The sequence below is a fragment of the Sorex araneus genome, chromosome 5 (assembly GCF_027595985.1).
Source record: "Sorex araneus isolate mSorAra2 chromosome 5, mSorAra2.pri, whole genome shotgun sequence".
NCBI classification, from domain to species: domain Eukaryota; kingdom Metazoa; phylum Chordata; class Mammalia; order Eulipotyphla; family Soricidae; genus Sorex; species Sorex araneus.
The window spans coordinates 145,301,795-145,329,200 of record NC_073306.1 but is presented as its reverse complement, the minus strand read 5'-3'; the positions used below and the strand labels follow the sequence as shown (position 1 = coordinate 145,329,200).

Sequence of the window (27,406 nt, the reverse complement as noted above, 5' to 3'; positions counted from 1 at the left end):
CCCTTTAGCCCTCCAAATTAATCAAGTTATGTCTAACCTCCCCCTGGGTGCCAACCCGTGCTGAGCAGAGGCCTCAGCCCCGTCTGATGGGGGCGGGGTCCTCATGGGGAAGACTAAGACCTGGGTGCGTGTCCGCCCTGAGCTGGCTCCATGGCCGGAGCTGACCGTGGCCAAGGGGAAGTGTGGGGTGATCACATAGGACCCAGGTTGCCTACTTCAGCTTCCTAATCTGTGAAATGGGCTGGTACTGAGCCTCCTCTCCGAGGAGGAGGAATATTTCTCTCGAGTCTGGCTGTGCTGGGAGCCCAGATGCTGAAGGCCCGGGTTGGAGATCCAGACAGGTAAAGGTGCCGCACCTACGAGCCCAGGAGGGTCCCGGGCTGCTCTGCTCGGGGGTTCGTAATCCGCTGTTCCCAGCCCCCAGCTTAGCTCTGGCCATCACAAGTGTCACCATGGCACCTGGGCTGTCTGTCACCATTGGCTGCCCCTCCCAGGGCCTGCTGCAGGGATCTATTCGGTCCCCACCCCCACCCCCACCCCGTCGGCGACCTTGGCGGGCGTCAGAGCAGCCTCCTCCCCGCCCGAGCCTGGCTCTCTGGATCCCTGAATAATTTATCCCACACTCTCCCAGGTCTAAATGCCTGATGGCTGAGTCTGACCACAGAGGGGCCACCGGGGCTGTGCCAGCATCAGCGCCGCCCACGACTGCTCTGCAGAGGTCAGTGTCCTGCACGTCCTCCCTCTGCAGCTGCCCTGCAGGAGTCCTGGGGTCCCAGGAGCTGGACCCGCCCTGCCCTGGGCCAGGCTTTGATCTACAGACCCGGGGCTGCCTGGCGGGTCGACCACAAGGGGTCCTGGGAGCCTGACTTGGCACAGACGCACCTTGTCTTGTCTGCCTGGGCTCACGGTGGCCCTGTGCCCGCACCCCTGCGCATGGGGCCGGGCTGAGCGGCCCAGTCCTGGCCGGCTCCCTGGGGTGGACAGGCTGTATGGGATGGCCCCAGCCTGGTCCCACTGCTCTCTAGCTGGGGGCCCTCACAGCCTGTGTCACAGGGGAGACCCCTGCAGACCTGAGATGTCACAGCACACAGTTGGGCCACAGTGACTCCTGGGAGATAGGAGTCCGAGGGGGCACTCCGCGGGGCACAGTCAGTCTCTGTCCCCCGGGCATCGCCCTCGGCCCTGAGATGACCTGACTTGGCCTTTGTGGTCCCAAGGGAGCGGGACATGGAGGACACGGGGCACAGGAACTTCCCATGCAGTGTTTATTCAGAAGCTTCCAGAATGGCCACAACCGGCCTGCCCTGGCCCAGCAGGTGGGCTTTCTCTGTGCCCTGGTCCCTCTGTCCTGGCCCAGAGACAGCCCGAGGCGAGAGGAGTGTCCACAGGCTCATTTCCTCTGGAAGTGGACAAAGAAGGTTCGGATTTCCTTGGGGTAGATGGTGAACTCGAAGCCTCCTGGCTGCAAGACGGCCCTGGAGTTGTCTGGGGGAGAGTGGACTGTCCAGCACTGCCCCCCGCGCCCCTCGCCTCACAGAGCCCCCCAAGGAACCCTGCCAGTACGGCCTCGTGGCCTTCTGCCTGCTCTCAGGCCCAAGCTCCAGTGCAATGGCATGGGGTGGGGGGGGCAGCTGCACTCTCACACGGTCTTGACAACCCCCAGCCCCTGCTCGGTGACACCTGCAGCCCCCTTTAGCTCCTGGGCTCTGGCTCACTCTGTGGGACCCCAACCCGCGGGAGGGGCCTGTTGCTCCAGCAGCCACACGCACTCCCACCCCCAGCCACACCCGCCCTTCACTCCTGCGTCACCGTCTGTGTGCTCGACACCCGCCCTCCGAACACACACCTCCGGCACCCCTCTCCCGCCCAGCTACCCCGTCATCAATCTCGGGCACTATCCCTCCAAAAAGACTGTGTCCACCGTGTCTGAAACTGTGCTTTGTGCAGTGGACAAGAGGACATGCGGGGACAGAGTGCACAGAGCACGCAGGGCACACCACAGCCTGGGGTCGGTGGAAGTCTGAGTAGAAGTTTCCAGAAAATGCAGGCGGAGGGAGCACCTCCAGGCTGGGAACCCCGGGGGATGGGGCAGGCAGGGTCAGGCCTGGGGACTGGGCGGGCAGGGGGCAATCCCGGGGGACAGGGCGGGCAGGGGCAGGCCCCCGGCTAGCAGGGCCCCGGGGCTGACCTGGGGCAGGCAGGTGTGTGGCCAGCATCCCCCACGCTGACCCCTGTGGGCTGGGGGTTGGGTGCCAGTCTGGAGCCTTTCCTGCTGGGGGGACCCAGAGCCCTGCCCCAGGCAAGGCCATGGGGCCCAGCTGGGCGGGGCGGGGTCTGCAGGGCTCCACGGGGGCGTCCAAACCTCTCTCCCGGTGCGTGTCCTGCAGCTTCCAGCGCCAGCGCTGCAGGGCGCCCGCGGCCCAGGTGCCCGTGAGGGAGCGCTCCTCCACCGCCTGCACCGGGCCCAGCCCGCGCAGCAGGGCCTGCGGGCAGAGCACAGGGGGGCCTGAGCCCCAGAGCGAGGGGGGCTGCCCGCCAGGCGGTCTGCCCCGCCTCTCTGAGGGAGCACCCACCCCTCCGCTGCAGGCGGCAGAGGCTCCCATGGGCCCCTCCAGGCCTGGGCCAGACCCGGAACCGCACCCTGAGCACACTGAGCGGCTCAGTGAGCTGTCGGCGTGAGCCTGATTCCTGACGCAAGGGGGGTGTCTGTGGGCCACAATCTCTGACGGAATGCATGTGGGGTGGCTTAGCACCGTGGTGGGTAAGACGTCTCCTTCCCGGGGCTCCTTAAACCACGACCCACGGGGTGCGCTCCAGGGCAGCCACTGAGGGCGTGACTGGAGGAGCTGCTGGACTCGCCCGCCCGGGGACGAGGGCTCCCGCCTCACCCCGCCCAGGCAGTGGGAGGGAGCCCGGGAGACACGACCCCCAGGCGGAGTACAGAGGGCCCACAGGTGGGCGGTGCAGAGGGCCCCTCTCCCCGCCGGAGGACATCCCTGCGGTCGTGAGGTGGGCAGGGGCCACGCAGACCTGCCCCCTGAGGCGGGTCTGTCCTAACGAGGCGGCTCAGGAGGAGGCAGGCAGCGGGTGACTGAGCCCGGGCACCCCCACGATGAGTGCTGGGACCCCCCTCCCCTCGCTGCTCCTCTCCCTGCTTCAGACCCCGACATGGATCAAAGGAAACTCAAACTGCCCAGAAGGAGCCACCCACTGGAGATTCCAAGAGAAACCCGGCCCCGGGGAGACCTGGGCACGGGCAGAAGGCAGCCCCAAACAAGTTCAAGGTGACAGCGACACGGAGCGTCATGTTGGGAGTGATATCTCTGGAAATCAAAGGCACAGAATTATGGGATCTAATGGAAAGATCATCACAAATAATTACCGAACTAACAACGACGATCAACTATAAGAAAACAGGGAAAATTAAATCAGTGGACTCAGAAAGGAAATGAAGGAGTACGAAGCAATAGATTGAATCGATTGGAAAAAAATAATAATTAATTACATAATATTACTATGAAGTCAGATAAATTAGTGTAGTTCCTACTGCATAAAGAGCTCATTGAAATAGAAGGTAACTTCCCTGCACAGCTTAAAAGATAAAACGCCTGAGAAAACTTAACAGAGGCACAGAAGGACTCAATCCATTCAGAAAAATAACAAGATAATCCAACACAAACCTACACATGGTAAGTTTCATACAGCTGTCATGTGGCATGTAAGACACTGAATCTTGGAGCAGACACACGGCAGAAAACCTGAGATAATCACCACAAAAAAAAACCCCACTCAAATGACAAATAAAAATGGAACTACAATGGAATCATAAGCATGTAGAGGAAAGAGTAAACAAGGATTAAATGTCAAAAGGCATAACACAAAATGTGATAGGATTTAAATCACCAAATTAAGAAGAAGAGTGAAATATAATAGGTCCTATGTTTCATAGGTCATGAAACATAATCGAACCCTGTCGCACACCAGCAACTCCTATTGCTTCCAAACGGGTGGGGTGTGGCGGAAACCTGAGGAAGAGCTGCCACGAGGAGGTGATGGGAGAGGAGGGGGAGGAGGGGGGAGGGGTACGCCCCCCCCCCCCCCGCCACATGAGGAAAAGTGGCTTTCAGCAAATCAGGTAAAAGAGCCAAAGACGGACAGTCGTGGCACGAGGTCAGTCTGCACAGATGCCGGTCACTAAATGGCATGAATGCAACACACGAGTGCGTGTGAGAGAACACACACAGAGACTCTTCTGGGTGCACAGGGAACTTCCGCAGTGAAAGACTGTGTGTTGTAACATAAAACGCACCAGAAGGGAGCCCTAACGATACGAGTAAGGGCATCAAACTGCAACGTGTGTGTTTAAGGTCAAAGTCAGCCCATCTGTGGAGACTCGGAAATGCAAGCGGCCACTTGTCAGCAGGACGTGAGGGGTGAAAATAAAATTGTCCCGAGAGCCTGGGCTCGGGGCCATGGGCAGAGCTGCCCCTGCTTGCACGGTGCCCTGAGTGTCAGCCCCACCGTCGAGCAGCACCGTCGAGACGAGCATGACCCAGAGGACCCCAGATACTCTGCTGTGGTGGTCTCAGCGTCACAGGAGAGAGTGAGCACTGCAGCCTTGAGTCCCTGGCCAGCACAGCTGCCAGAGAGCATGTGAGCACGGCAGTGAGGGTGCAGAGCCCATCCCAGACAGCTCGGCGAGAGCAAACACCTGGGGGCAGGGGACAGGAAGGAACTGCAGAGGTGATGGGGCAGGGTAGCTGCTTCTGAGGGGAGGGAAGACATTTCACACCCACTGACAAAGAGGAATGGTCAGCTATGGGGCACAGCCTAGGGAGCTGCAGGAGAACTAGCAAAGCCAGAAGACAGAAAGAGGAAGGCTGAACTGAAAATGAGAGAAAACGAGGAAGAGGAAGGAAAGAGAACAGAGTTTTAAAACAATACAAACTTTGAAACCCAGTGATTGAAAAAGACAAAAATGGGTAGAACTTTGAGACTCAATGAGACAAGAAGAATACAGGGGAAAGTCTTATGAATGAAATGAAAAACAGAATGTCAACCGATATCAGAAACCCTCGGAACTGGAAAAACTCCAAGAGCACATCCTTAAGCCAAAGATGTCTCTTTTTTTTTTTGCCTATTTGGGTCACACCCAGCAATGCACAGGGGCTACTCCTGGCTCTGCACTCAGGAATCACTCCTGGTGGTGCTCGGGGGAACCATATGGGATGCTGGGAATCGAACCCGGGTCGGCCACATGCAAGGCAAATGCCCTTTCCACAAAGCAAATGCCCTCCCCGCTGTGCTATCACTCCAGCCCCAAGCCAAAGATGTCTTAATGTTACATTTTGTCCCAAAAAGCTCAACAGGATGGAAAACATTCTGACTTATTACGGGTCTGAATTCTGCACAGATACGTTTTGATTTCTAGTCAAATGAGTGCTAGGTTTACTTTTTTTAAACATGCTACAAAAGTACATGTGAGCAGGGGCTAGAGATAAGACAGTGGGGAGGGCACCTGCCTGGCACGCAGCCAACCCGGGTTCGATCCCCGGTACCTCATATGGCCCCCACGGTCACCAAGATCGGTGCATAAAACAGGGTGGAGAGGGAAAATCCCTCCCCGGGTGGCACGGAGTTGTAGCACAGCTCACAGTCTGTGGCTCATAGGCGATCATGGGAAGTGGGTGTTACCAGCACGCCCTCGGCCCAGATAAGATCCGGAGCTGCTGCGTGTGAAACGGACCCTCTGCTCCGAAAGACTATGATCCGAGAGGTCTCCTAACCCATTTTGGCACCCAGAGCAGCTTCTTACAGAAATGCATCTAGACTGTGAACTGAACTAAAATATCAGAAATCCAAAACCTCATAGAGCTCATAAAGTCTTCACTCACAGCAATGAAAAGAAATTATTAACTTTTTCAGCAGGCCTGATTATTGAGGGGAAATTCCAAACAATAATAGTGAGTTCTCTATTGAAATATTGAATATATTCAAAGTATAGAGAGAATAAAGCGAAGATCATTAGCTACTTAGGTGGGGGCTGGGTGAGAGGGGGTATACCTGGGTTCTTGGTGGTGGAACATGTGCAGTGGTGAAGGAATGGGGACTCAATCATTGTATGACTGAGACTTAAACCTGAAAGCTTTCATTTTTTTCACGGTGATTCAATAAAATAAAATCTTAAAAAAATAATAAAATAAAATTAATTAATTAATTAAAAAAAAAAGATCGGTGCATAGTGCAGAGCTGGGAGTGAGGCTGAGAGTCACCGGGCGCGGCCCCCAGCGGAAGAGCAGATGAGGGGCAGATGAATACCCACCCGGGGTCCTCCCTGGAGCCTGGAGAGCGGGGAGAGGGGGGAGGCGCCCGAGAGTGCTCCTGGTGAGTGCTCCCTGCCGTGTCTCTGTCAGGGCTGGCTCTGGCTTCCCTCCCACCCAAGCATCTCCCCGGAGTGGGGCGCGGTGGGCGGGCGCACTTGCCTTCAGGTTCACCTTCACGGGCTGAGACAGCACCGGGTGTTCCCCGACCTCATACAGGTGCTGGAGACGCAGCAGGACGCGGTGGAGGTCGGCCTCGGCCTGTGCCTGGCGACCTTCAAGGGCAGAGGGGAACGGCGGGAAGACGCCATCAGTGCTCCAGGTCACGCCGGCCACTCAGCCACCTCCACTTCCTACGCTCACCTCCCTGGAGACCGCTGGGTCTGCTCCACGGACAGAAATAAAACCAAGACAGAGAGGGACAGTAACGTGGCCAAGGACACACAGCTGATGGCCAACAGAGGGAGACTCAGTGAGAGCCCGGCTGATTTAGACGCCCCCCCACCTTTCCCCCCCAGCCACACAGGGGCCAGTGCTGACCCTGAAGCACCTCTGGGTCCGTTCGGGCTGTTCAGGAATATCCCGACTCCCGGGAACAGCGGCTCCCTCTCTGCCCCGAGTGAGCCTGTCCCCTGGGTGACCAGCAGGAGGGAGCTGAGCTGAGGGGCCGCTCCCAGGGCACCTCCTGCCGGGGCGACAGGGCTGGTGCAGGTGAGCTGAGAGCACGGGCGAGAACAGCCCCAGCCACTGGCTCCGCGGGCTCTGGGGCCCCAGGGACCCGAGAACTGCTGGGACATGCCCCCCTTCCAGTGCCCCTTGTGCTGTAATGGGGAGGGAGGAGAAGCTGGAGCTTTGGCATCACCTCCTCCAAGAAGCCCTCCTTGATGCCCACGTGGGCTTCCATCTGAAGCCAGTGGTGACTCGGCTGGAGCTCAGAGAGCCGTGTGCCCCTGCCTGGCTCGGTCCCGCTCATTCCCGGAGCCCCGGGACAAGGGACCTGGGCTGAGGGTGTGCCTTGGGCTCTGATCCTCAGGCTGCTGCAGCCAGAGGACAAGGGGACCCGGGCCCCAGGGCCCCAGCGTCTCCAGAGATGCTGGGGTGGAGTAGGCACAAGTCTGCGGTGGGCTGGGGTGGGCTCAGGTTGGTGCCGGCAGGCCGTGCCTGGGGTCCAGTCCCCTGGCGCAGGCGGCCCGGGGCCTGGTGCCCAGCGGAGGAGGCGCGCGTGGCCCCACCCACCTTCCTTCAGGTTCTGCAGGTGGTCCGTGTGGTTGGAGCTGTAGTTCCAGCCGGGGACGCTCAGCAGCTGCAGGTGGAGGGCCGTGGGCAGTGTCACGGGGCGCCGGTGCCTGTGGATGTCCAGCAGGTGCGGGAGCTCTGCAGGGGTGCGGGGGGAGAGCGGAGGTCGGGCGGGGCCTGCCGGGGCGTCTGAGAGGGGGCAGGACCACGCTGGCACGCAGGAGAGAAGGCTGGAGGGAAACAGCCCCGCCCCCACGTTCCTCCGAACATCCTTTAAACCCTTCATGGCTTTCGCAGAAAATACGGGACCGTGACCGTGGGCCTGCTGCAGGCCTCAGGGGCGGCTGGAAGCGGAGCCGCTGGTGGGGGGAGGGGACAGGGACGTGGGGGTGGGGCGGGAATACTGAATACCTGTAACAGACGCTCGCAAGCCATGATGTGTAAAGAAAGTGGGCGAAAGGGGGAAATAAGTAGAGATAAGAAACAGTGTTTTAAATATGACTTTCCACGCAGCCCTCGTGGGTCTGGCACGTCAGATAACAGCAACACTGAGGGACGGTTCTGAGTTCCAGAAAACTAGCACGTGAGAAACTGCAGAAATAAATTGACACCAGCTCTTTTCATTAAGGCCTCTGCAGGGGGCTGTGCCTCGGCGCTCACAGTTCAGGCAAAACTGATGCCAGTATGGACTGTGTGTTTCTGCCAGCCACGCCTGTCCCACTGCGGGAAGAGCAGCGGCAGCACGGCGGGGCGAGAGGAAGGTGAGAGGACTCAGCAGTGGAGAAATTGGCTTATGAGACCAGGGAGACCGGACTAGAGGGGAAGGAGCTGGACAGGAAGCAGGAGCGAACAATAAAGATACAGAGGGACAGAGGAGAGACAGCACAGTGCTTGGACCCAGGAGTGAGCCCCGAGCACAGAGCCGGGAGTCAGCCCTGAGCACAGAGCCGGGAGTGAACTGGAGTGATCCCTGAGCACAGAGCCGAGAGTCATCCCTGAGCACAGAGCCAGGAGTCAGCCCTGAGCACAGAGCCGGGAGTCATCCCTGAGCACAGAGCTAGGAATCAGCCCTCAGCATCATTAGGTCTGTCACTGTCACTGTCATCCCATTGCTCATTGATTTGCTCTAGCGGGCACCAGTAACGTCTCCATTGTGAGACTTATTGTTACTGTTTTTGGCATATCCAATACGCCACGGGGAGCTTGCCAGGCTCTGTCGTGCGGGCTCGATACTCTCGGTAGCTTGCCGGGCTCTCCGAGAGGGGCAGAGGTATCGAACCCGGGTCGGCCTTGTGAAAGGCGAACGCCCAACCGCTGTGCTATCGCTCCATTAGGTATGGCCCAACTTTTTCTTCAGGAATGTTTACTGAGACTCAGGGGGTCCAAAGTAACCGAGTCGTTTCCGGCATACAGATCCCAACTCCAACCCACCGCCAAGGTCGCTTCCCTCCTCCATACCCCCAGGCTCCTCCCAGACCCTTGGCAGCGTGTGAGAAATTTATTTCCAGTGACTTGATCAACAGAACTTAAGGGAATGGCAAACAGAATGATCAGAAAACAAGTCAATAAAAGAAAAAATAGATTAAAAATGGTAATTGTTCAGTGTTTCCCGTTGAGCCGTGGGAGGTTGAGCTGAGGGTCGTGGTGGGTACACACGGCTCGAGGCTCAGAGAAGGAGAAACCAGGCGCTCGGCAGCGGGGTGGGGCACGAGGCTCTGGAGCCGAGCCAGGACGGTCTCCCGGGGGCCTGAAGACCCCCAGCAGGGGCCAGCGGGGGCCTGGGCCACAGGACTGAGTGGGGCAGGGCCGCTGGCGGGGGGGAGGGCATCTGCAGAGAAGCCGTTATTAATAGGCGGGAAGCTTTGTACTGACGCTGAAAATCACGGAGACTGGGGCTGAGGGGGGCCAGCGGTCGGGGGTCTAAGGACAAGGAAACGGGCAGTGACAAAACGGTTTCCCTTCATATTTGGTTCTGAGCATCTTCTAACAGATACCGACTGCTCTGTTTGTTAACTTCAGATTTTCACTTGTGAAATCTTATTTTTAAAAGTTAGGGGCTGCTTGGAGGAAGGGGCAGCTCACGTGGAGGAAGGGGCAGCTCACGTGAAGGAAGGGGAAGCTCGCGTGGAGGAAGGGGCAGCTCGCATAGAGAAGGGAACACCAGGTAAAGTGTGGTTTGAGGACCTGCACAGGATGGGAGATGCACTCTGAAAACAGAATATAGACCAAACACGATGGCCACGTAGTGCCTCTGTTGCAAACGACAACACCCAAAAGGAGAGAGAGAGAACAAGGGGGAATGCTCTGCCACAGGGGTGGGGGGGCGGGGGGGGAGGGTGGGAGGGATACTGGGAATATAGTGGAGGGGACTGGGCACTGGTGGAGGGATATAAACAAAATGCAAACATGAAAGTTCACAAGTTTGTAACTGTAACTCATGGTGATTCACCAATGAAAAAAAAAAGAAAGAAAGAAAATAAAAGCAAACTCACCATTAGGGAAAACCCTAAAAAAAAAAAATTAAAACTCAGTGAAAATAAATTTTAGATAAATACGTCTACATTGAATTTAAGCTTTAATTTTAATAAATGGAAAATATGTTCTCATTAAAGAATCTAGGAGAAATGATAAAAAGAAAAAGTTAGGGGCTAGAGCAATAGCACAGCGGGTAGGGCTTTTGCCTTGCACACGGCCAACCCAGGTTCAATCCCCGGCATCCCATATGGCCCCCTGAGCACCGCCAGGAGTAATTCCTGAGTACAGAGCCAGGAGTGACCCCTGAGCATCGCTGGGTGTGACCCAAAAAGCAAAAAATAAAAAATAAATTAAAAAATAAAAGTTATACAGCTCAATAAAGAGAGAGGGGATGAGTGCTTAATTGATAAGAGGCAAAATAATAAAATTTTAGGGTTTTCATTTTTCCTTTTTGGATAAAGTAAAAGGTATAAATGTGATTATTATCTGAAGACATTTGTAATGATATTTCTGACATGTTAGCTTAATATGTCTTTGAATTTTATTTAAAAATCTCTTTCTTTGTTGTCTTACATTTTTATTGTAAATTCTATCTGGGGAGAGGGGTTGCCTAAACTGTGCTCAGGGATCCTGGGGCCAGTCCTGAGACTTGGCCGGGGGAGACGAGTCGGTTCCCAGGCCTGAACCCCCAGGAACAGCTGCCAAGGGCACTGCGGTGGGGCCAGCCAGTCCCCTGGATGTGGGGGCATGTACGTCTTGCCCTGGAGCTGATTCTGTTTTAGTCCATCGATGGTGGGTTATTCAGAAGAAATTAAGGCATGACACCCAAAGGGAGGGGGCGGGGACCCTGGGACAGGAAGCAGAACATCCGCATGAATCACAGCACCTCGACTGAAACTAGAGGAGAAAAATACTAAGACGTGATAGAAACGGGAGAGACTCAGGAGTGGGGAGAGCACCACAGCCCTCCCTGGGCCTCGCTGCGGGCTTCCCTACGCACCGCCTGCTGGCTCCGGCGCCCTGGTTTAAGAGAGACCAATGTTGAAGGTGTCCAAGGGGGCAGAGTGACCCTCCCTGGGGACCCACTCCAGACTCAAGTCACAGGGCCATGCGGTCACAGATCATCTGAGCAAGACGGAATATTGCAGGAGAAAGGAGCAGAGCACAGGTACGGGGAGCCGGGGGTCTGCACCCCACTTACCACCTCGGAGCCCCTCTGCACCTCACCTGCCCACAGAGGACAGAGGGCGTAGCCTCGGGTCCTGCCCCGAGGTGGCCCAGGTGCTCAGTCCCCGGCCAGGAGCATCCGGGGATGGTGGCCGCGGTCTGCGGGCGCCCCCTTACCCTTCAGTTCTCTCAGCAGCACGACAGGCCTATGCTGCAGTGCCAGTCCGCTCTGATGGTGCAGGGCTGTGGTCAGCGGCAGGGTGCCCAGCAGGAGCCAGAACACAGGGCTGACCACTGAGTCGTCGTCCAGCGTGAGGTTGAATGAGTGCATCCAGTGGTCAGTGTTCCACAGGCGGCGATGCAGCATGACCTGAGGGACAGGGGGTCTGAAGGCCCCTCCCACCCGGGCAGCCCAGGGTCAGGGGGTGACCTGAAGGACAGGGGGTCTGAAGGCCCCTCCCTCCCGGGCAGCCCAGGGCCAGGGAGTGACCTGAGGGACAGGGGGTCTGAAGGCCCAGGGAGTGACCCACCTCGACCTGCCCATTGTCCTGGCTGGACACGCCGTGTGCCTGATCGGATAGCACCACCAGCCGGTTGCTGCTGTCCTGGATGAAGGCCGACTGCACCATGGGGTAGTAATTCTGTGGGCACAGACATTGCCAGCTGGCCCTGTGCAGGGGACGGGTGGGCAGGGGGACCAGGCTCTCCCTCTCCCTCACCCCCCCAGAGAATGGGTCAGCATGGGGTTCCCAGGCAGTGCGGGGGCAGGCACAGGGCGGGGGTGGTCAGGCGATCCTCCCCAGCTCACTGACCCCGCCCCAGAGCCAGGACACCTGCCCCTTCAGGCCACCCTGCGCCCCCCTGTCCGCTGCAGCCCAACGCCAGCACACGCTGAGGAATGAGGCGCATGCGCCAGCCCCGCTGACCAGGATGCCGCAGCGGGCAGACCCTGGGCCTGGGGCCTGGGAGGGCTGCGACCCAGCCCTCGTCCTCCGAGCAATGTCCTCTGGGGCTCGTGGCTCGCCAGAGGCAAACAAGCACATCGGGCTGGGGCAGAGCTCAGGTAATGACCAGGCCGCGCCCACTGCCCTGGACAGCCCGTGTGGACCGTCTGCGGCCGAGGGGCGTACCTGGGCCCTGCTGTCCTCCCTGGGCTCCTTGAAGGCCCTCTGCTGCATCTGGTAGCCGTTGTTGTCCGAGTAGAGGGTCTTCTGCGTGTCCAGCCCTGTGCTGGTCCTCAGGATGGCCTCACGGTTGACCTTCAGGGGCCCCACTTGCAGCTCCTGCTCCAGCCGGTGGCACAGCAGCGTCCCACGGGAGCCCAGGGGCATGTGGGCCACTCGCGAGTAGAGGACGTAGGTGGGGGTCTTGTCTGTCCCGCTGGGGGAGGGGAGCTGTTGGCCCACCTCGCTCTGTAGCCCTTCCTCCTCCCCCGGCCCACCTTCACTCACTTCCCCCTCTCCCTCCCTCCCTCGACCCACCCTCACTCACTCTCCTCTCTTCCTCCCCCCGCCCGCCCTCACTCACTTCCCCCTCTCCCTCCCTCCACCCTCCCTCACTCACTTCCCTCTCTTCCTCCCCCGCCCCCCTCACTCACTTCCCTCTCTCCCCCTCCCTCTGCCCCTCCCCTCACTCACTTCCCCCTCTCCCCCTCCTCTGCCCCACCCCTCCACCCATTTCCTTCCCTCCATCCCCACTCATTCATCTTTCCTCCTTCCCTCTCAGCCAGAGTGGGCTCGGCCACAGAGACTACTGAGAGAGTAAGGGGACAAGGGTGGTCCCTAGTGGTGTGGCCCTTCCCACTCAGCCTGGTGCAACCTCTGTCTGTCACTGGGAGAACAAGGACTCCCCGGGCTGAGGCGCTGCGTGGGGCACTTCTTGCAGCCTGCGCCCCGTGAGCCACAGCCCCGCAGAGCCAGCGCCTGGACGCCAAAGCAGTCTGGGCTCCGTCCAACCCACACAGACCCACAACACGTCCCAGCAGGTGTGGGCACTGGGCATCTGGTGCAAACTCCGCCTCCTCCCTCTCCCCAAGCCCCTGCATGAGGGAGGGGAGTCACCTGTAGAAATACTGCTGGATCTCAGTCACCAGCCCCCCTGGCACCACCACCAGCGCCACCGAGTCCCAGGCCCGCTCAGCGGCGCCAATGGGCGTGAACACGAAGTTGTCGGAAAAGAGCTTCCTCCACGTATGCCGATTGGCCCGGTACTCCAGGAAGTCCTGCGTCACGTTCACCGTGCTGTTCCCCTCCCTAGAAGGCAGGAAGGGGAAGGGAGCGGCGTCAGCATCACGGGCGGCTGACCCGGGCTGGCTCCCGGGCTGAGCGTGAGGACGAGAGGCTGGAGGGAGCCAAGTTCAGGGAGGCGACCGTGAGGCCCAGGGCCCAGATTCGAGTTTCCAGGGTCTTCAGATGTGCCCGAGGCCAACGGGGCACCACAGTCCCCGTCCCAGGGCAGATGTCCAAGGAGGGACAGGAACAGATGTCCTGGCACCACCCCCAGGCCGCAGAGGTGACACCAGGGACCCCTCCACCTTCAGCAGGCAGCCCCCCGCAGCGAGCCCCGCGCCCCCCCCCCCCCCCCCCGCTCAGCCGTGGCTCAGTTCAGCAGCCAGATTCTCTGACACTGTGGTCTGGGCCGGAGCTAAGAGCCTGAGACCCCAGCCATGGCGTGCCAGGGTGGCCCCCACCAGCCCCAACTCCGCATTTGTACTTAACCACCTGCGAGGAGCGTGGACTTGGCTCTGGGCAGCGTCTGAGCTCTGGCTAGCAAGGGACTGTCCGGGGGACAGATGGGGAAGGAATCGGGGGGTGTTGTGAAGTCGACTGGAGAACAGTGAGTGGGAGGTGGAAGAGATAATGTACAGGAGGGAGAGAAGATGGAGGGAATGGTACAGGAAAATCGACAGGAGAGATTTGGAACAGACCAGGACACAGATGGGCAGGAGGGAGAGAAAAAGACTAAAGGACACACGAAGAGCGAGGATTTGGCGAATGGACAATGACGCTGAGATTTATGAGCAGGAGGCAAGGCTGGGGGTGGGGGGCCCGGAACTGCACGTCAAGGAACTGAAAGGTGAATGGCAGTCGGGAGATGGGTGGGCGGGAGGGCGGCGAGTAGGCAAAGGCATGTCCAGAATGCTCGGCCGCCTCTCCACGACCGTCGCTCGCTCCTCACCCTGTTCTGAAGGTCTGTCCTTCAGTACGGGCCCTGCTGGGGGTCCACAGTCCTGGAATGCACCGACAAGCTGACCCCCGCAGCGGCCCCGCAGGAGCCGGCCACTGACGGCTCTGCAGACCCATGGTTAGATCTTGGAGGAGATCAACAGCTGCAAAAATCCACGGATATAAGGAGTTTCTGGCTGAGAACCCTGGGGTGCCCCAGGAGAGGGGCAGGCAGAGCCCCCACCTCGGGCGGGTCCAGCCGCCACCCCTCGTAGCCGCGCCAACGGCCAGAGACCCCACCACCCAACTGAGCTCCGCAGGGAGGCCAAACTGCTAAAAATTTCAGGTACACTGAGTGGAATTGGGGCTTTTGGGTTTTGTTTGTTTGTTTGCTTGTTCGGGGGCCACACCTGGCAATGCTGAAGAGTTACTCCTGGCTCTGCACTCAGAGATCAGCTCTGGCAGTGCTCGGGGACCATATGAGATGCCAGGGATCAAGACCAGGCTGGATGTGTGCAAGGCAGGCACCCTCCCTCTGCACCATCACTGCGGCCCCAGAACACTGGCAGTTTGTTTGTCTGTTTTGCTTCTGGCAGAGAAGTCTGAGGTCTCCTGAGTGAGGGCAGACAGCCCCGCCCCACCCCCACACTTCCAAAGGCCCTGGAAGCCACACCCATACCCCTTAACTGCTCAGTTAAATATTCTGGGTTTTATGTGCCTGCCACAGAGGCAGGGGTGGGGAGGCGGGGGCAGGGAGCTTAGGGGGCAGTGGAGGGAGACTAGGAACACTGGTGGTGGAGAATGGACACTGGTAGAGGGATGGGTACTCGATCTTTGTATGATAGAAACATAACCACTAATGTTTGTAAAGCCTGTAACTATATTTCATGGTGATTCATTAAAAAAAGAAGAAGAAAAAGAAAAATTTAGATGATGATTTAAAAAAAATATTCTGGGTTTTCTGAAGAGCATGGCCGCATTACCACGTGACTTTGCCATCGCAGCAGGAGCAAAATCAGATGGGAAAGTAACACAGAAGCCAAACTAAGCTCAGTGAACAAAAATATGGACAGGAAGGCCCAACTAGCAACAGCAGCTCAGCAAACCCTCACAAGGACTTAATGTCCCCACCGTGAGATACAAAAATTTTCATAAATTTTCTTTTACTGCAGCCATTTAATGATAACAAGCAATATAAAATAAATTATTTGGGGCTTGCTGTGGGCCAGGCTTGGGAGGTGGTTGGGAAAATGGGGGCAATGGTGGAGGGAAGGTCACAGTCGTGAAGATGTTATAAATTCAATGCCTGTAGTAAATTTATCATGAACAACCTTGTAAACTGTGGTGTTTAAATAAAGCGAGGGGAAGCAGGAGGAGGCTTTGCTTGATTGCAGTGGTTAGGAATCACGCTGTGAGAGGACGGGTGTTGGATACCGTATCTGAGACCCAATCATGAACACTTTGCAATGGGCTATCGCAGTGATTCAATTAAAAAAAATTTTAATTCTAAAAATGACCAGAGAGAGATGCTTGCAGACACCACGTCAGGCAGACTCTCATCTGGTACGACCCAGAGGGGTCGGGCGAGCCCCACCAACCCACCTTAACCGAGCCCCAGCAGCCAAACCCTGCAGCAGCCCGTCACGCTCAAGGCCCATCTCCACAGGCTTGGGGCCAGCCTCAGCCATGAGAGTGGATCTGCTGGAAAACTCAGATATGAGCTCTCGTGAGCGAGATCTCCAGGCTCCCACGGAGCGGGATGGGAGACCTCTCCCTGCTCCCTGTGCCTCCACTCTCCTGGCGGTCACGCCCACAAGCTGTCTCTGGAGCACAGAAGCTCATTAGCAGCCACGATGCAGAGACTCACAAAAACCTCTCAGAAGAGAGCCACAAGCTGCAGAGACGCCTGCGGCCCAGAAGGCCCCTCCAGTTGTATCATCCTATTTAAAATTTTAGAATTCCTGGAGCATGCGGCCGCATTTGTGGCTGTGCAACATCTCATACTCTACTCCACTGACGTACCAAGAGTAGCACACCACATTTGATGGGATGTGAAATAGAAGGCAATCTCGGAAAAAAATATATATAGCACACAAGGCTCAACCTGTAACAAGTTAGTAATCTCTTATACAAGGGCTTAATGGCTTCAGCGTGAGGTAAAGCAATCTTCATACACTTTGCTCTAAGGAAATTTTTTTGGATCATTTTTTAACGGGTTATTCTTAACAAGCAATAAAAAAAAATATTCAGGACCTGCTTTGGGGACAGGCTTGGGTGGTGGTGGTAGGAAAATTCAAAATAATGGTGGAGGGAAGGTGTAATGGTGGGGTTTGTGTTGGAATGTTGAATGTAATAAATCATTGTGAACAACTTTATAAAAATAAAATGAAAATAAAAATAAAAATAATAAAAAAGGAAAAGGAAAGAAATTATGCTCTTAGAAATAAAATGGTGAAACAGGATGCTGCTACCAACCCTTCGGGTCCCCTCGCAGGAAGCCGGGACACGGAGGCCTGGGGCGGGCGTGACAGGCGCAGACCCCGTGCCCCCGTCTTCACCTCTCCCAGATGCTGTGCATCAAGTTGGTGTCCAGGTCCAGGAACACAGTGTAGCAGTCGTTCTGCACTGACAACAGGTTCTTGTCGCCGGGCCCTTTGGGCGTCCTCTTCCTGCGGCCATAACGCTTGGGCATGGCCATGGTGACGGCGCTCTTCTGCGCGCACCGGACGCTGTAGTGCTGATAGCTCAGGCCGGGGATGGTGACCAGCAAGTGGACGTCATAGAGGGACGGGCTCTTTGATCTCTGCATCTGCCAGTTCTGTGCACGGGATGAAACGGGAGCCGGGACTCAGAGACTGTCCTGCCCTGCGACCCTGGCATGCTCACGGCCAGGGGCGCCCAGCCTGCAGGGGAGCGGCTGTCCCCAGTCTCACAGGAGCAGAGCCCCGCCCCCCGCCCTCCCTACACCCTCCTGCCTCCTCCCTGGACTTCCCCCTTCCCTCCCCTTCCCATGCCTTCCCCAACTCTCCTCTTCCCCCTCCCCTGACCCTCCCCGCACTCTCCCCTGCACTTCCCCTCCCAGTCCCCTCCCCACGCCCTCCTCCGCCCTCCCCTCCTGGTGCCCTCCCCCGATCCTCTCCCCCACCTCACTCTCCCCCAATCCTCCCCCTCCCCGCACCCTCCCCCACACCCTCCTGCACTGCCCCAAGCACCCCCAAGCAGCAGCCCAGCCCCTCTCCTCACTGCCCCGTCACTGTCCCCTCCAGGAAGGCAGTGGCTGGACAGGATGGCACACAGGGTCGGCACCTCCTGTGCCTACCTGGACCGGCACAGGATTTCCTGAGTCGTCTGTGAGGCTGAGGTGGGGGTAGGCCACGGTGAAGGTGACGATGGTGGTGATATCCCAGGCCAGGGGGTTGTATATCACCACCAGGTGCCCGGCAGTGTCCGGACCTGCACGCAGAGACCAACCTTACTGGAAGGGACTCGGTTCACCCGACACATCTGGCAGCAAGGGAAACTGAGGCAGGCGGGGAGAGAGGATGGGTGCCGGCCACAGACCCACTCCCCCACTGCCCAGGGACACACGAGGTTCCCTGAGCTCCCCCTCCCCGCCCGGTGAGGAAACACAAGCCGGGGAGAAGCTCCCCTGAGGGGAGTCGGGAGCTCAGACCTGGGCGGCGAGCAGGACCCAGGCCTCTCCCCGGACGATGGACCCAGAAGCTTTCGGTGCTGTGACCGCGTCTGATGGCCTCTGACCCCACGCACACAACCACTGTGCTGTCCTGTGTGCCTGGGACTGTGTCCTGGCCCTCAGCACCCAGGTGTGCCCAGGGAATGCCCTTGACATGAATCGGACACGCCTGCCCGCCCAGTGACCCGGGACTCAGGACTGATCCTCTGCGGCTCTCTCCCCGTGACCCCACCCCTGCAGACAGGGTCCTGCCCCTCCCCCCCACCCGAGTCTGAAGTCAGACGGGGAGGCAGGAGGCAGGGGAGGGGGGCAGGCCACGGAGCAGGTGCAAGGGGAGAGGGCCCCGGGCAGTGTGGAGGGGAACGGGCATGCAGGGCTCGCTCCTCTGCCTGGCACTCCACAGTCCAACCGGCTCACTGGTACCTGAGACCCTCACAGACAGCCGCGCTGGGGGTCTGCACGACTCGGGGCCGGGCGAGAGCAAGGCTGGCCAGCAGTCCCCAGGGCACCTCGGGGACAGCCGCCCGGCCAGGCAGAAGCAGAGGTGACCAGGGTTGGCCCCGAGCCAGGTCCCCCCCGCCCTACCTTTGCCGGCTTGTCCCCCATTCTTGATGACAGAGAGCATCACTTCCTGCACGTTCTCCATGGCCTCGGTCAGGTGGTCCACGTATATGTCTCTCACCTTGGGGGTCTCAGTGCCAGTGATCGCGTTGTGATGCTGGACCTGCAGCCCCAGGGTAAAGTAGGAAGGGAACTGGGCCCTGCCCTCCCACGCCACCCGAACCAGCTCCGAGTGGAACGAACTAGCCTGGTCCCGAGTCCACCTGCAGCAGGCCGGGCCCCCCTCGTCCCCCCAACCCAGGACAGGCACTCAGAGCGCCTGAGACCCCCAGACACACCCACATCCCCTCCTCTGCACTGAGGCTGGGTGGGCCCAGCCTCTCCCGGGAGGGAACCGAGGTTGAGTGCCCTCTGCCCGGCCACCCCCGGCAGCCTCTCTGGGGTGGGCTCTGGTGGCCAGGGAGATCCTTCTCTGCCCGGCGCCTTCCTGCGCCTCCTTCCCCTGCGACTCCCAGGCCGTGGAGACACGCTGGTGGGCCGCAGCCAGTGGTTCAGCTGTTGCCATCCTGTCAAACGTCTGTGAGAAGCAGTTCGACAGACAAAAGGGGCGTGGGCCAGCCCAGGTGCAGAGGCCACCCAGTGGCTGGACTCAACCCTGCATGACCCTCAGTCCCAGTGGCGGCCACGGGAGCTCTGGCCCCAAGCCTTCCCGAGACCGTCACCCCGCTACGGGCACACGCGGGGGAGCACGGCCCAGACCACCACACAGCGCCCTTGGTGCCTCCCCCGGAACCCAGGCTCCATGGCGGTCACTGCGCCCGGCGTCCTTACCTCGGACACGGCCCAGCGGAGCTGCTGCAGCTGCTGCAGGGCCCAGGAGGTGTTCACGGCCGTGTCATGCTCCGGCCACAGGTGCCGCGCGAACATGGACTCCGAGGCGTACAGCAGGGCGCTGGCCCGCCTGGCCAGGGCCTTGAGCCCACTGCGAGAGGCGTAGAAGCCCGTCCAGGCCTGAAACCTCCCTGGGACACAAGAGCCAGGGGGTGAGGGGGGCCGGGAGGCGCCGGGCGACGGGAGCAGCAGAGGCGGGGCCCTGGGGTTGGTTGGAGACGGGCAGAAGCGAGTGGAGAACGTGGGGGATCCCATGAGCCCAGCTGGGACAGGAGCGGGAGGCAGGTGGGGGGACCAGGCACCGTGGCAGACAGCTCTGTGTGACTCGGGACGAGGCCAGGCAGGACTGGGGGCATCCCTGGGGGTTGGAGAGCCCTAAGCTGGCGTGGGAAAGTGAGAAGGCTGGGTCCCAGGCAGGGGTGGAGGGAGCGGGCGACCCCCCCGCCCGTGTCTCCTGGGCCTGTGCGGGATTCTCCCTGGAATCTCCAATGCTTGGGAATCCACAGGATGTTTGGGAACGTCCAGGGCTGCAGGGTCAGAGCTTTATTCATGCTGCCGGGGTCACGCGGGACGGGGACATCCGCAGCCCAGCTCAGAGCACCAGAGCCCCCGACTGCAGTGGCCGCAAGTCCCCAAGTGTCCCGAGAGACTGGCCCAGCACCAACTCGCCCGGACTGGCACTGCATCGCCAGGGCCTCCTACAGGGATGCCCTGGCATGTGCCACGTCCACTCTAGCCTGCTGTGGCCAGGGTCTGCCCACTGGTGGCAAGAAATGGGCACAGTGGAGGGCTGGGTGCTGGAACATGGTATGAACAGCTTTGTAACTGTATCTCATGGTGATTTAATTTAAAAATGGAAAACAAGGCTGGAGCAATAGCACAGCAGGGAGGGCATTTGCCTTGCACTCGGTCGACCCAGGTTCGATTCCCAGAATCCCATATGGTCCCCCAAACACCGTCAGGAGTAATTCCTGAGTGCAGAGCCAGGAGTAACCCCTGTGCATCGACAGGTGTGACCGCCCCCCCTCAAAAAAGGAAAACAATAGCTGACTAGTAACAGCGTCTGCCCATGTGCCGGGCAGAGTCTCTGGTCTCGTTTTGCATCCCAGATAACAAACCGTCTGGGGATACTTAGATCTTTGACCAACAGCAGCAGCTAGAGCTGAATCTGTGTCCCGCTCTCCCTGAACCGAAACGTGCAGAGGAAGTGCAGCTGGCAGCAGGCTGCGTGTGTCCTGGGGTCTGGCTTCTCTGGGCACCTTCCAGGAACCTTCCTCTGCCAGCCCCAGGAATGCCCCCACAGACCCCAGACATGTGTCTTTTTTTTTTTTTTTTTTTTTTGCCAAACTGACTCTTTCTCACACGCCTGTTGCCTACTATTCCTAGAAAGAACTGCAGCCCACTAGAGGGAGTGCATGTAGCCACTGACCCCACAACGAAGCCCTTTCTTTCCTCTAAAGTAGGTTCCTGAGCACTGACTTCCCTGTGGGTCAGCTGTGACCCTTGGTTACTGGAAGCTATGGCCATAGGGACGGGCAGCGTGCGGTGCCAAGGTGACGTTTAATCTAGTGTTCAGGAGAGAGCAACTTCCGGAGGTGACATCAGAGGTTAGTGGGGCTTAGGGGGACAGGAGGCGGCTCGGGCACTCCCGCAGAGGAGGAGGGGATCAGTGTGGGTGACACTGCTGGCTACGAGCCTCCCACGTGAGGTGGGCAGGGCAGCTGGGCGCACCTCTGGCCACTAAGGGCTCACAGGAGCATAGCGGGGTGATCACTGAGGTGGACACTTCCTGGGTGCCAATCTCCATCTCCACCCCAGCGTGCCCTACCTGAGGAATAGGGCAGGAAGTCGTGGTGGTCACGGACTGTCCAAGTGACACGGAGCTCATGCAGGGCACGGAAATACTCTTCCAGAGTGGTGTACTCCACCGAGACTCCAAGCTCCGAGACCCTCTGGTTAATGTGGCTTATTATAAGGTCCATGTTGCTGAACTGCTGTAAGGTGTTGAAGAACTTCCGGTCGCACCCCTGCAGGGGGCACAGGAGCAGAGCTGACAGGGACTGAGCCCACCCATGCAAGGCAGGCTCCAGGGGGGACTTCCTCTCTGTCCCCCCCCCACGCGGGCCAGAAAGCCTGCAAACCAGACCCCACAGCTGAATGTCCAGTTAGTTCTTTATTTTTCCTTAAAAAGTTAGTAATGTGTATTATTTCTGGGTTTCTATTAAGTGAAGAAAAATAGGCTTTTAAAAAGTTTTCTTTTGTGGGTGGGGGGTACACCCAGTGATGCTCAGGGGCTACTCTGGGCTCTGCACTCAGGAATCACTTTGGTGCTTGTGGGACCTTATGGGGTGATGGAAACTGAACCCAGGTAAGTCGGTTGTGTGCAAGGCAAGTGCCCCACCCGCTGTATTATAGCTCCAGCACCCCAAAAGAGTTTTTTATTAAAAGAAATTTAGAGATACAGAGAAGTGAGGGGAGAGAAAGACAGAAATGCATGTTCAAAAAAGAACATGGGCTTGGGGGCCGGAGCAATAGCACAGCGGGTAGGGCGTTTGCCTTGCACGCGGCCGACCTGGGTTCGATCCCCGGCATCCCATATGGTCCCCCAAGCACCGCCAGGAGTAATTCCTGAGTGCAAAGCCAGGAGTAACCCCTGAGCATCGCTGGGTGTGACCCAAAAAGCAAAAAAAAAAAAAAAAAAAAAAAAAAGAACATGGGCTTCTCCAAAAGAGAAAAGGCCGAGGAGAAATTACAACAGACCCCTCTGAAATTCAAAATATTTTGAGAGATGACGCCGAGCAACTTTATGCTGTTAACCCAAAGAACCTAGAAGAAATGGACAGATTCTCAGTATCACGTGATCTCCCCAAACGGAGAGAGGAGGAAGTAGAAAGCCTGAACGGATAGTCACAACTAACGAGAGCAAAGCAGTAATTAAGAATCTCCCCAAGAACAAAAGTCCTGGTCCAGAGAGGCTCGCGGAAGAGTTTTGTCAAACCTTCAGAGAATCCTTGCTGTCTTTACTCTGTAAAGTCTTACAAATAATGGAGAAACAGGGATCTTTCCTAACACCTGCTAAGTAGCTAACATCACACAAATACCTCAGGCAGATAGAGACCTTTCTAGAAAAGAAAATTTTAGACCCATCTCCCTAATGAGGACTGGAGCACAGCGGGTAGGGCGTTTGCATGCGGCTGACCTGGGTTCGATTCCTTCGACCCTCTTGGCAGAACCTGGCAAGCTACCTGTGGTGTATTCGGTATGCCAAAAACAGTAACAACAAGTCTCACCATGGAGATGCTACTGGTGCCCGCTCGAGCAAATCGACAAGCAATGGGACAACAGTGCTACAGTGCTCCCTAATGAACATTGGAGCAAAAGTCCTCAACAAAATCTTAGCAAACTGAGTTCAAGAGCCGCACACCCGAAATCAGATGCGGCTGATGCAGGTTCAATCCCCCACATCCCATAAGTCCTGCAAAGTCCACCAGGAATGACCTCGAACACAGAGTCATGAGTGAGCTCTGGGCACCGCTGACAGGGCCTCCAGCCCCAAACAAGGCAAAACACAAAAGAAGCCAGTGGAACGGGTGAGGGTTTGTGGTAGCAGGAAGGAGCATGACTGAGTTCAATGGGGCAAGAGACCGGGTGGCATGAGGTAAGGGGGCAGGCTGCGCCCCCAACTTACCCAGGACCAAAGGAGGTGCTGTGTCTGGTACCGATCAGCTCGCTCTTTCATATCCTTCACCAGTTTTTCGGCCATGGGCTTAAGATATTCTGAAGCCAGGGGCATGTCGATTTCAGGGTACAGAAAGTTTTCGAGTGAGGGGACATCCGGGAAGAGGGTCGACTCGTTCCACTGAGACAGCCTGCAGGGGAGTGAAGGCAGATGGAGCCCTCTGAGGGGCTGGCGGCCAGAGCCTGAGCTTGGGGCAGCCTCTCGGAAGGCGGAAAGCGGGTGCATACTCCTGCCCACTGACTCCTCCTCAGACTGGGCTGTGAGTCTGCGGAGAGCAGGGCCTCGCCTTAGGGGCAGGGCAGGCTGGCCACGGTCACAGCATGCAGCACAAAGGGATGATCATGCAACATGGAGAGACCCGGCTTGTAGAAAAAGCAAAGTGAAGAAGCTCATACAATTTTTAAAAATTGAAGTCAGAAGAGGTGTAGGACTGGGATCATTAGCAGGGAAGCAGCACGTTCTGGAATCATCAGGAGGGAAGCAGCCACGGTTCTGGGGTCATCAGAACGGAAGCAGCCACAGTCCTGTATGAGGCCCGGCTGGGGAAAGAGCACTGGGATGCCTCAGAGGGTCCCAGGAAGCATCTGCATTCGGAACTGCAGCAATTCAGTGCATTAGACTGCGTGGTCACTGGTCACGTGGTTCAGCAGCACAGCAACTGAGAAGGGGCAGTAAGCCACAGAACTGAGGCCCTGAGCACTGGACAAAGTGTACCCAGGATTCCCCGGACTCCAGAAACCCGGAACTCCCAACCTGAGGACTGGAGAAAAAGGTCAAGGAAGGCACTGGAACTGCACCAGCAGAAGCTGTCCCTAGTCTCGATGGTGAAGCAGAGGAGCACGCCAAGCTCCGGGACAGCCGAGAAGTGGCCCAGAGGTGCTTCCAGAACTTAGCCATCAGAAAAGACAGAATTGAAAGGTGAAAGGCAGGCTTCATGAAACAGGGAAGGCCTCGGCCACAGAGACAGCAGCTGAAGGAAGAATCGGCGAACCGTCATCCCAGTCATGCAGTGCAGGAAATCTCTGGAAAGCAACAGAAGGTCAGAAGTAGCCTGACGTAAGAGGAACCACTGACCAGAGTTATGGGACAAATTCAAGAGGAACAATATAAGAATCACAGACGACCCAGAGGAACAGGAAGGCGAGGTTGATGAAAAACTGCTAATCAAAGAAATTATGACTAAGAATTTTACAGAGTTAAAAAGTACATCCATCCAAATTTAAGAAGCCCCGAGGGTTCCAGCCAAAATAAACTCAAACGTATAAAACTCCCAGACGTTCGAAACCAGTAAGCTCCAAGAAGGAACTTCAACCACAGGAACTATCACAAGATTCACAGGAGACCTATCAAGTGAGACTCTACACCAGAGGAGAATGTTTGATATAGTTTTTTTTTTTAAATCCATGCAATGAAAACCTCCCCAGAGTCCTCCACCCAGCTAGGTTATCATTCGGATTTAAAGGAACATTGCGATGCTTCATGGACAATGAACAGATTAGGAAATTTGGGATCTTAAAGCCAGTTTTTCAAAATTAATTAAAGAAATTTCTTTAAAAGACAAGACAGGGGGCTGGAGTGATAGCATAGCGGGTAGGGCGTTTGCCTTGCACGCTGCCAACCCGGGTTCGATTCCCAGCATCCCATATGGTCCCCTGAGCACCGCCAGGAGTGATTCCTGAGTGCAGAGCCAGGAGTAACCCCTGTGCATCGCCGGGTGTGACCTAAAAAGCAATAAATAAATAAATAAATAAATAAATAAATAAATAAATAAAATAAAAGACAAGACAAACGTGCGGCAGGCAGCAGGCTTGCCTTGCCCACAGCTAGCCTGTATTCAATCTCTGACGCCCCATAAGTGCCCAGAGAACCACCAGGACTGGTCCCTGAGTGCAGAGCTAGGAGCAAGCCCTCAGCTCAGCTGGTGTGGCCCAAAACACAAAAAATACCAAAGAATAGACAAATTTCACAAGCCCTCAGGACCTCTACAAAATGATAGTGATACATTCCTGCATCTCAATGGTGTCACTTAATGTCCATGTGCAGGAATCAGCAGTCCAGAGGCTCTATCAGAAACTGGCTGACCTTCTGCTGCCTTCAAAGGCCACTTCTCAGAAGCAGGATAGACAAAGGCTTGAAGACCTTTCAGGGAAACAATGGCCTACCAAAGGCCAGGTGGCCACACTTATAGCAGACAGCATAATAATCAAGTGTAAAATGAGGGCCAGCAAAAGTAGAGGGAGAGTATGGGGGAAATTGTCTGCCACAGAGGCAAGGGGAAAGATGGGATGGAGGCGTAGGGATACTGGGGACGTTGGTAGTGGAAAATGTGCACTGGTGGAGGGATGGGTGTTCGATCATTGTATGACTGAAACCCAAATATGAAAGCTTTGTAACTGTATCTCACAGTGATTCAATAAAAAATGAGGGTCAGGGGCTGGAGCGATAGCACAGCGGGTAGGGCGTTTGCCTTGCATGTGGCCAACCTGGGTTCCCAGCATCCTATACGGGGTCCCCCCAACACTGCCAGGAGTAATTCCTGAGTACATGAGCCATGAGTAACCCCTGTGCAATGCTGGTGTGACAAAAAGAAACAGCAAAAAAAAATGAGGTGCATGGGGTCATTAATTATCAAGGGTCTATGCATTAAGAAGGATGTGGTGAGCCGGAGCAATAGCACAGCAGGTAGGGCATTTGCCTGGGTTCGATCAAGGCTGACCTGGATTCAATCTCCAGCATCCCATAGGGTTCTCCAAGCACCTCCAGGAGTAATTCCTGAGTGCAGAGCCAGGAGTAACTCCTGAGCATTGCCGGGTGTGATCCAAAAAGCAGGGAAAAAAAGAAGGATGCATACTCCTAAATATATATATATATATATATATACACACACTTGATTATTTGGATATCAAGATGTTTAAAGTGACTGTTCATAACCCTGCGGATAGGTAGTGAAAAAAACTGGCAGGGGAGATAAACAGGGCAAAATTCAGTAAGGACACACTGCCTCAAGGGAGAAACAGAAGAGAAGGTCCTAACAAACGTGGATGGGGCCCCTTTTCCACAAACACTCGTTACAAATTCTTCTCTAAGAGTGGCCATGTGCTGGGACACAAAAGCATCTGCCAAAAAATCAAGAAGATAGAAACCGTGTTAACTGTCTTTTCAGATAAAGATGTCTTGGAAGTGAAAATTAATCACAAGAGAAACTTGGAGGAACTCTTGGAAATTAAACAACTAATTACTCTCCAATCGATGGGTGAAAGAGGAAATCAACAAGAAATCAAGAAATCAAAACATTCCTGGGAATGAATGAGAATAAAGACACGAGTTGCCATAACGTATGAGACACGGCAAAAGCTATTCTCAGAGGAAAGTTGACCAGCAAGGCAAGTGAAATAAGGCAAGAAGAAAGGGCCCCAATAAACACCAAACTTCACAGTTTAGCTGCTGGAAGAAAACCAACAAAGTGAACCTAAAGTAAGTAGGAGGAAAACAATAAAACAGCAGAAATCAATGAAATACAGGGGGAAATCCAAAAGATTAACAAAACCAAAAGCTGTTTTTTCAAAATAATAAACAAAACTGTCAAACCATAAAAAATTCTGTGCCACAAAACTAGAGAACCTAGAAGATATAGAGATAAATCTGTGGATTCTTATAACAACCTGGAAGTTTTGGCACACTTCACCTATAAAAAGTGTGGCCCATGCTTTATGGGGGGGCAAAGGTTTTTGATTGAAGTTTTAATTTCCTTACTGATCAGTCATTATATTTTAAAGTTCCTCCAAAATCGGTATTGACAAGCAGAATTCTAAGAATGGGCTTTTTTATTCTAGACTGCCCTGTTTGTTGCCATATATGTAAATTCTCTGTATACATGAGAGATGTCCACGATATCTCTATAACGCTTTATTTTCTGGAATGTTGTATAGAACCTCTATACAATAACTTCTCTTTCAGTTCTTATTTCATTTCTCTAAATTTTGTCTCTTCTACAGGTTTATCAACTGTTTTTTAATTTTTTTCAAAGAAACATCACTTGGCTTCACTGACCTTTACATGTTTTCAAATACTATGTCATTTTTATGTCTACTCATTTTTAATTAATTACTTCCTTCTATTTACATTTGATGCAATTTTCATTGTCTAATTCTCTTAGGCA

At 56.1% G+C, this 27,406-nt stretch overlaps 1 protein-coding gene across 1 annotated transcript in view; it reads right to left on the bottom strand.

Annotated features, from left to right (window-relative positions):
* Window positions 1–1,365: 1,365 nt before the first annotated feature.
* The window catches only part of LOC101536877 (epididymis-specific alpha-mannosidase), a 39,793-nt gene continuing 13,752 nt past the window's right edge, over window positions 1,366–27,406 (bottom strand). Inside the window, exons 6-20 of the mRNA XM_055139977.1 lie at window positions 23,197–23,377; window positions 21,337–21,535; window positions 19,449–19,639; window positions 18,642–18,780; window positions 17,682–17,815; window positions 16,921–17,171; window positions 13,259–13,450; window positions 12,329–12,578; window positions 11,729–11,839; window positions 11,355–11,568; window positions 7,872–7,881; window positions 7,557–7,666; window positions 6,483–6,595; window positions 2,363–2,483; window positions 1,366–1,485 (exon numbers count right to left, since the gene is read on the bottom strand). Coding sequence (XP_054995952.1) covers window positions 1,391–1,485; window positions 2,363–2,483; window positions 6,483–6,595; window positions 7,557–7,666; window positions 7,872–7,881; window positions 11,355–11,568; window positions 11,729–11,839; window positions 12,329–12,578; window positions 13,259–13,450; window positions 16,921–17,171; window positions 17,682–17,815; window positions 18,642–18,780; window positions 19,449–19,639; window positions 21,337–21,535; window positions 23,197–23,377 — 2,311 coding nt within the window. The 3' untranslated portion in view covers window positions 1,366–1,390. The remainder of the gene's footprint in view (window positions 1,486–2,362; window positions 2,484–6,482; window positions 6,596–7,556; window positions 7,667–7,871; window positions 7,882–11,354; window positions 11,569–11,728; window positions 11,840–12,328; window positions 12,579–13,258; window positions 13,451–16,920; window positions 17,172–17,681; window positions 17,816–18,641; window positions 18,781–19,448; window positions 19,640–21,336; window positions 21,536–23,196; window positions 23,378–27,406) is intronic.